Here is a 9,368-nt window from a genome sequence, read left to right as displayed (position 1 = left end):
ATATTGCTGTATGTAGCCCCACCCTCCCAGTGATGTCACAGCCTAGGCTGTTTGTGTGGAATTCTTGTTCCAGATCATTTTGGGACACCCAGGCCCATATGCAATTAACTTTTTCTCCTGAGTTATCTCCTAGGAGATCATTTTCATCTTCTCTAAGAAATCCCCCCTTTTTATCTCTTTCTCTCAGAAGCTATTCTCTGCTAGGAAAGTGTTTTATTGTTGGATTTCCTTATCAGTGAGGGTGCGTTTCCACTAACGCGAATTCGCATGCGTTCCCCGCATGCAAATTCGCATAACCAATAAAAGTGAATGAGACTGTGTCCACTTGTCAGGAAAACAGAGCGTTTTCTTGTGCAGGAAAAATCTGCTCAGCAGAGCCATCCGAATTCGGACACCGCACACACGCATGCGATTCGCATACAATGTATTTAATAGGGAATTCACATGGTGTTTTTTCATGCGAATTTTCATGCGAATTCGCATACGATTTCGCATGGAATCAATGAAAAAGCACACAGGCACTGACATGGTTAAATTCGCACACAGCGTCATCCAAGCGAAATCGTATGCGAATTCGCTGTAAAATTCGCATACAACCGCATGCGATTTCGCTCCTGCATGCGAATTCGTCCGCGGGGAATTCGCGGCAATTCCGCAACGCACTAGTGGAAACGTACCCTGACAGAGTCAGCTACTTACATACCTTATTTTTAACTCTTTCAGTCAGGGAAAGAAAAAAAAAAAAAAAAGGAACACAGCGTAGTTATGTGTGTGCTAAGCACTGTACATACACATGTCTGTCTCATGTCATGTCACTTCAGGTATCGTGTATCCTGTAACCACTTGAGGACCGCAGTGTTAAATCCTCCGAAAGACCAGGCTATTTTTCACTAAATGGGTCTCTGCAGCTTTAAGGCCTCGCTGCAGGGCCGCATAACTCAGCACACAAGTGATTTCCCCCCCCCCCCTTTTTTTTTTTTCTCCCCACCAACAGTGCTTTCTGTTGGTGGGGTCTGGTTGCCATCCCCCCCCCCCCCCCCCCAGATGTTTGTTTATTTTTTGGCAAATATTTATTCTTTTTTCTATTACATTTCCCCATTTATTTATATATTTTTTAACCCTCTCCCCCTTCCAGCCAATCTGCTGTTCTAGGCTTCAGCCTATGACAGCGGATCGCTTCCCTGTCGCCCAGGGGGACAGCCGTGTCACGTATCCTACATAAAGTGCAGAAGGCTGACAGTGCTGAGCAATGAGGAGAAATAGACTATCCTACATAAAGTGCAGAATGTAGACAGTGCTGAGCAATGAGGAGAAATAGACTATCCTACATAAAGTGCAGAATGTAGACAGTGCTGAGCAATGAGGAGAAATAGACTATCCTACATAAAGTGCAGAAGGAAGACAGTGCTGAGCAATGAGGAGAAATAGACTATCCTACATAAAGTGCAGAAGGAAGACAGTGCTGAGCAATGAGGAGAAATAGACTATCCTACATAAAGTGCAGAATGCAGACAGTGCTGAGCAATGAGGAGAAATAGACTATCCTACATAAAGTGCAGAATGTAGACAGTGCTGAGCAATGAGGAGAAATAGACTATCCTACATAAAGTGCAGAATGCAGACAGTGCTGAGCAATGAGGAGAAATAGACTATCCTACATAAAGTGCAGAAGGAAGACAGTGCTGAGCAATGAGGAGAAATAGACTATCCTACATAAAGTGCAGAAGGAAGACAGTGCTGAGCAATGAGGAGAAATAGACTATCCTACATAAAGTGCAGAAGGAAGACAGTGCTGAGCAATGAGGAGAAATAGACTATCCTACATAAAGTGCAGAATGCAGACAGTGCTGAGCAATGAGGAGAAATAGACTATCCTACATAAAGTGCAGAATGCAGACAGTGCTGAGCAATGAGGAGAAATAGACTATCCTACATAAAGTGCAGAAGGCTGACAGTGCTGAGCAATGAGATAAGCAATGTATAAGGCACATTGATTAATCACTGAAATGTAACTTTGGACAGAGTGACCTTTTCATTGCATCTACACAGAAGATCAGACCAGTTATACCAGAAAGCATTACATGACGTGGTGACATCACAGAGGCGTCAGCTGTACGGGGAATCCTATAGGCTGGATTGTCACAGGAGGAGGCGGTCACCAACACGTCAGAGAGTAAAGCTGTCACATTCATGTTCCCGGCTCTGTGGAGGAAGGTGCAGCTCCTGGACTGACTGGCTCCTGAATTCTGCTGTCATTTTATTCCCCCAGTCATAGAATGGAACTCCAGCAGCATCAGGAGGAAGGTGGAGGTGAAATGGTGACAGATGTGACGATATTCCCTCCATCCGCTGCTTCTATGGCCCCTCCTGCAATATATCACACAATAAAATGTGTCACTTCCTGTATAGAATGATGTCATTTCCGGTCAGACGAGGAGCAAGAGCCAATATTTTGTACGTTGTCTTCTATCGCTCACTCTTCATCTCCCCTCTATAGAGCAGGTGGCTCAGCTGTAGCTGTACAACATGTCTGTACACCGCAGTGGTCTACTATGACAGAAACTGAGTGTCTCTACATAGATTAGACATAATGCCACAAAATAAATTATTATTATTAGCAGCATGATTTTGTTCCAGGTCTTAGGATCTAAAAGCATGCAAAAACAATTGCACCGCTTTTAGACCCGAAAATCCAGAAAGAATCATAAAGCCAAGGGGGTTAAAGAGGCACTTAAAGAGGGACTGAAGCGAACAAAAATTGCTGTTTTTACCTGCTAGTTCGCTTCAGTCCGCTCATTAGATCTAAACCGCTGCATCCTCGCCGCAAAACAAGCGCTTTAGACCCCCCCCAAATACCCGGGGGGGCAATCAGGCCTGGACTTCTTGGAAGGGGCAGAGCTCTCAGCTGCGCTCTGCCTCTACTGATGTCAATCGCCGCCTCTCTCCACCCCTCTCACTCTTCCATCACAGGGAGAGGCGGAGATCCGCACTGTGATTGACGGCAGGAGAGGCAGAGCTACAGCAGAAAGCTCTGCCTCTCAGTACAATCCACAACCAAGATGGTCGTGGATGTTTGCCCCGGGATTTGGGGGGTTTAAAGTGCTCGTTATGCGGCGGTTTACATCTAATGAGACTACCGAAGCGAACTAGGAAGTAAAAATAGCAATTTTTGTTCGCTTCAGAGTCTCAAAGTCAGAAAAAAATGTCAAAGTAAAGACATTCCATAGTAGGGGAGGCAGGGAAGACACTGCGGTGTCTGTTCTCTGGTGCAGTCCTCTTAACCTCGCGTTATCTGCATCTGCCGGCCCGTTACCGGATGACCAGAAACATTATGCTGGTAAAAGCTACCCCTTCCCCTGGGTCCTAATGCCGCCCGCAGAGCTAGAGTATCAGCCGCGCGAGCTCTCGCTAGTGCGTGCTCTCGATTGGCATGTGTACACACTTGCTCGCAAGCGTATAAATAGATTAGGCACGGGCTCATTGTTTAGAGCCATGCCCTGCCCTAAATAACAGCGCTGGCTATTGATTCTGCTTGGGCACTGAAGGGGAGAAAGCAGTGCTAGAGCGATTGAGGAATACAGCGCTGGCTGACCCGGAAGTAGTTCCAGCGAACTACTCCAGACAGAAATGGGTGTGGTCATGGGTGGAGCCAAATTTACATGAACTTAATAGTGGTCTAAGTAGGCCTGCCCATTATTACAAAAAAAAAAAAAAATGCAGCAAATCACCTAAATAGGCAGGGTTACCTGGCTTCTGTGCTGGCTAGTCTGGCAGCAGGCTGGCAGTTCCCCCAAAGCATTCCCTGACCTTCTAGTGGACCAACTCCCATGCCCCGACGGGCCTCCCATTGAGGCACCACAACTCCCAGCATGCTCCCATACAGGGCTATCGGAATCAAAGAGTAGGGGCAATTTTGGGCACCGGAAGTCGGAGTTGTTGATTTCATAAACTGAGGAGTCGGAGGAGTCGGGAGCCGGATGATTTTTGTACAAAATCCACAGCCCTGTTAAGTATTAGACTAAGGAGTCGGAGTCGAGGAGTCGGCGCTATTTTGGGCACCCTGAGTCAGAGTTGGAGTCGGAGTCGGTGGTTTCATAAACTGAGGAGTCGGAGTTGTAAGATTTTTGTACCGACTCCACAGCCCTGCTCCCATTGAAGAACCACAGCTCCCTGCATGTTCCTATAAAGGCATCACAGGGCCCAACATGGCACTACAGCTCCCAGCATGCCCGCCGTTGTGGCACAACAGCTGACTCTGCCTGGGGGACATCCGGGGCACCCCAGAATAGATCCGGGGCACGGGCCACTGATCTTTGGGGCTAGCAACGCCCCTGATAGTACCTATAAACCTTTATAAAGCCAGTTTATTGGTCAGCCCAGCATTTCTGGTGGAGTCTCAGACAGTGCCGTGTTATTCGGCCATTTGTGTTTAGTGCTTATACAGGTAATTCTCGGGTGATGAACGACCAATATACGAACGACTCGCCACTATGAATGTCCCACCTGCCTAAATCAATGAGGAAGACGGAGAGCATCTCAGAGCAGCATGCGACATTGTTGGAGGGGAATTAATGGACGCCTATAGTGAGTGAGATGGAGGCTGCCATATTTCCTTTTAAGCAATACTAGTTGCCTGGCAGCCCTGCTGATCCTCTGCCTGTAATACTTTTAGCCATAGACCCTGAACAAGCATGCAGCAGATCAGATGTTTCGGACATTATTGTCAGATCTGCAGATCTAACAAGATTAGCTGCATGCTTGTTTCTGTTGTGATTCAGCCACTACTGCAGCCAAATAGACCAGCAGGGCTGCCAGGCAACTGGTATTGTTTAACCCTCTCTCTCCCCCCCAACGGTATGATTCTTTCTGGATTTTATGGTTAAAAGCAGTGCTTTAACCCATAAGGTGGCCACACACCATACAATTAAAAGATGCAATTTTTTCACCAATTCAATAGCTGCGATAGATTGTCCTGAAAAATCGAGAGCTTTTCTTTGTTTTTCGGTCGAGAAATCCGATCGGATTTCCCTTTTTTTTTTTTTTTTTTCTTTCAATTTTTGGATAAAATTTCAGACCAACTTTATCAAGAATTGTATGGTGTGTGATGGATTGACTTGATGTACAGTTCTAATCAATTGGAGCTTTCAATTACTTTATTAATGACTGGGGGAAAATTGAACATAGGTGTGTGGTACACTGGTCAGAGTTTTGAATTGTTACAATCGGTCAGAAAAATTGATTGGTAAGAGAATGGCTGCCGGTGGCTGGATCCCCCAGGAAATAAGATAAAAATGCCCGCTGCATGCTATGCGCTGTACAAGGCTCTTGGTAGTCACGCTCAGGGTTACAGCTCCTGACTGCTTTTCTCCACCCTAAGCCTGACTCGTGGATACCACCAGGGAGGTTAACAGGAAATAAATATGGCGGCCTCCATATTCTTCTCACTTCTGTTGTTCTTTAACCTATTTTGGTTCCTGGACATAGTTTCTACGTCCAGGAACCATGCGCGCTACCGCGCGCTCCCGCGGCCGATCGTGCACGCGCACTCCCGGCCGCGGATTCGGTAGCCATGGAATCAATGTATCGGGCTATGGTGCCCGATCATTGATTCCTCTCCCCCGCTGAAAAAGCGCCAGCTTCTCTCGGAAGCTGCGCCTTTTCTGGCCGTTCCCTCTCCGATGAGTCACTCTAAGCGTGTGTTACGCTTAGAGTGACGTCATGTAAACAAACTCATGGCCGCCAACTTGTGGCCAAAAAGTAATACTACACCTGTAAGAAAAAAAAAATACAAATTAACACACATTTACATTATAAATCTATTGTTTACCTCCCACCCTCCCAAAACTACCCAAATAAAATGTTTACTATAAAAAAAAAACAAAAAAACATTACAATAAAAAAAAAAAAAAACATGTAAATATTTACCTAAGGGTCTAAACTTTTTAAATATCAATGTAAAGATGAAATATTTCTATATTTTTTTTATTTTAAACTTGTAAATAGTGATAGATGCAAAATGGAAAAAATGCACCTTTATTTCCAAATAAAATATTGTCGCCATACATTGTGATAGGGACATAATTTTAACGGTGTAATAACCGGGACATATTGGCAAATACAAAACGTGAGTTTTAATTATGGAGGCATGTATTATTTTAAAACTATAATGGCTAAAAACTGAGAAATAATGAATTTTTCCATTTTTTTCTTATTCTTCCTGTTAAAATGCATTTACAGTAAAGTGGCTCTTAGCAAAATGTACCCCCCAAAGAAAGCCTAATTGGTGGCGGAAAAAACAAGATATAGATCAGTGCATTGTGATAAGTAGTGATAAAGTTATAGGCTAATGAATGGGAGGTGAACATTTCTCACGTGAAAACGACGGAACCTTAATGGGTTAAAGAGGAACTGTCACGAAAATCTTAAAATTTAAAACACAGTAGCTCACAGGGCTACTTCACACTGCAAAGTGGGAACATTTCCAGTACATTACATTGTCGTAGCGCTTTGATGATTGTCGGTGATCAGCAAACCACAGAAAATCACCTGAAAATCGCTGCAGTGTGAAGTAGCCCTTAAAGGACTTCTACACGTATTTAAAATTTTATGATTTTCACGACAAACACACACAAATAAGAAGTACATTTCTTCCAGAGTAAAATGAGCCATATATTACTTTTCTCCTATGTTGCTGTCACTTACAGTAGGTAGTAGAAATCTGACAGAAGCGACAGGTTTTGGGCTAGTCCATCTTTCCATAGGGGATTCTCAGCATGGCCTTTATTCTTTATAAAGACACTCCTTGAAAAAGATTTGTACAAAGATGCTGGCCAGTCTCCCTGCTCACTGTACACTTATTTGGCAGTTGGATAGAGCAGCTGCCAAGTGCTTTTGAAAATAAAGAAAACCCTGAGAACCCTCAATGAGGAGATGGACTAGTCCAAAACCTGTCGGTTCTGTCAGATTTCTACTACCTACTGTAAGTGACAGCAACAAAGGAGAGAAGTAATTCATGGCTCATTTTACTCTGGAAGAAATGTACTTCTTATTTGTATGTGTTTACACGTATTTTAAATGTTATAATTTTTGCGACAGAGGTCCTTTAAGGACTACTTCACACTGCAGCGGCTTTCAGGTGATTTTCTGTGGTTTGCTGATCACCGACAATCATCAAAGCGCTACGACAATGTAATGTACTGGAAATGTTCCCACTTTGGGAGCGGTCCAAACACTGATGGGCTCTAGATGTGATACAAGAGAAGCAATTTCTGAGATCTAAAGGTGGCCCTAATGGTCCAATTTCTGTCGATAAATCATTTGAGCGATAAGATAATTCTGATCGGATTGGTTGTAAATAATCTTAGTTGATGGGCACAATCGATTAGAAACGATTAGATGGGATTTCGGTCTAACCAAAATTTGGATTTCCTTGTTGGGTGTGATAGATAGGAAGAAAAGATTGGTTCGTTGATGGTGTAGTGAATGATTTATTATGATATTTCACTTCAGATCAGAATTATCTGATCGCTCAAACAATTTTTTGCTAGAAATTGGATCGTTAGTGGCCACCTTTATACTGAGCAGTGTAAGGTGAAAAGCAGATAAACAGTATCAGGTACATCTCAAGCCGCAACTGGCCAGCCTACTGATCAGAGAATACAGATCGATGCTCCGCCTACAATTCCCATCAGAGTCCGCACAGCTCCTCCTCTTCACGGCTGCCAGTGGGTTATTTAAGACCCCTCCCCCCTCAGACTCCACCCTGATCAGTATCTCCCCTCTGCAGCTATTATTCAGTACCTGGAAGTGCTGAGGCTCTGCTGTGCCTTCTGTGTCTTCACATAGAGGGGGATCCAGGCTGTCTGGTGGGCACTGATCTATTCTCAGTGGTACAGAGAGGTTCATTCTGATTGGTGGATGTGGAGCCGTTCTGGGTGGGAGAAGCCACACCCTCCTGGGCAGATAGAGGGTCAGTATCAGCAGCTCCATTGCCCTGCACATCTCTCCTCCTCTTTCTGCAGGGAGTCTGGGGAGATAATACACACTGGTTTGAGAATGTCACCAGAGCTCACAGTTGTCTGTCTAAAAGGTAGGTGGCTATCCGGGCAAAATTATGGAAATAAAACAGCAAGATTTATTGTTTCCCTGAGATGAAGTACACCAAAGCATTCACGCTCACCTGGGGCTCCTTCCCTCGTCGGCCTTCTGGCTCCCTTGGAGAGCCCCATAAATTCGGCGACTTGGCTATATTGTGGGTCACTGGCTGCTCCCCCTCCCCCTCCTGATTATGTCCCTGTTGCCACGAGAGCTCTGCGCATGTGCAGTTCACAAACACTGTAACTGCACTTGCACAGAACAACAGTATAATAATATTTCCAGTATTTATATAGCTCTTTTCTCCTGATGGACTCAAAGAGCTTGAGAGGCAGCCACTAGAGCGCACTCAGCAGGCAGTAGCAGCATTCTGGAGTTTTGTCCAAGAACTCCTTACTGAATAAGTATTGGCTTACTCAATGCTGAGATTTGAACCCTGGTCTCCTATGTCAGAGGCAGAGCCCTTAACCAATACACTACACTCAGATTTACTTTGTTTGCATTATTGGATACAATTAAAACAATCTGTTAGCTTGAGAGAGGAAATATACCCCCCAGCTGCTGGGAAATGGAGGGGGGGTGCTTGGAGGGAGGATCAGAATATACCCCCCCACACACACTGCTGGGGAATGGAGGGAGGGGTGCTTGGAGGGAGGATCGGAATATACCACCCCCCCCCCCCCCCACCGCTGATGGGGGATGGAGGGGGGGTGCTTGGAGGGAGGATCGAAATACACCAGATGTAAGAGTGAGAGGAGGAACAATTGTGAATGGTTATAATTCTGCCTCACCTGATACACTGCATAGGTAATGGCCACCAGCACAGCCAATAGCAGAGCAGCAATGGCCGCCCCATGTGATCTTCCAGTAGATGAGCCGGGATCTGTCAGAAGAGAGACACTTTATACAACAAATCTGTGTGTGAGATATAACACAGCATACATGTACACTACATCTTTGTGTACTCAGAGGTCATGTGATATTCGCCATGCACATGTCACAGGAGGAGCTCCTAGCACTCAGTAAGGGCTCGTTCTCACTACAAGAGCTTATCTAAGAGTTTGTGATTTTCAAAGCTCTTGCTAATGTTATCCTATGTGTGAGTGCACGCTGGAGCAATGTGATATTGTAGAAATCCCCCATAGCACTGCATTAGCAAGAGCTTTTCAAATTTCTGGCTTTTAAAAAGCTCCTGTAGTGTGAATCAGCCCTAAAGGATTTAATCCCAATGTATTTGGTTCAGCAGAGGATTATTGCAGCCAATGTTTTGAGAC

At 44.9% G+C, this 9,368-nt stretch overlaps 1 protein-coding gene across 2 annotated transcripts in view; it reads right to left on the bottom strand.

Moving 5' to 3' along the window:
- Window positions 1-1,171: 1,171 nt before the first annotated feature.
- The window catches only part of LOC137545169 (uncharacterized), a 68,720-nt gene continuing 60,523 nt past the window's right edge, over window positions 1,172-9,368 (bottom strand). For both annotated transcript variants that reach the window (XM_068266282.1, XM_068266283.1), the window contains exons 6-8: window positions 8,886-8,977; window positions 7,801-8,026; window positions 1,172-2,367 (exon numbers count right to left, since the gene is read on the bottom strand). In XM_068266282.1, the coding sequence (XP_068122383.1) occupies window positions 7,838-8,026; window positions 8,886-8,977 (281 nt within the window). In that variant the 3' untranslated portion in view covers window positions 1,172-2,367; window positions 7,801-7,837. The remainder of the gene's footprint in view (window positions 2,368-7,800; window positions 8,027-8,885; window positions 8,978-9,368) is intronic.

The sequence above is a fragment of the Hyperolius riggenbachi genome, chromosome 2 (assembly GCF_040937935.1).
Source record: "Hyperolius riggenbachi isolate aHypRig1 chromosome 2, aHypRig1.pri, whole genome shotgun sequence".
Lineage (NCBI taxonomy): Eukaryota > Metazoa > Chordata > Amphibia > Anura > Hyperoliidae > Hyperolius > Hyperolius riggenbachi.
Note: the sequence above shows the minus strand (reverse complement) of the source record. Positions and strands in the feature narration are given on the sequence as shown.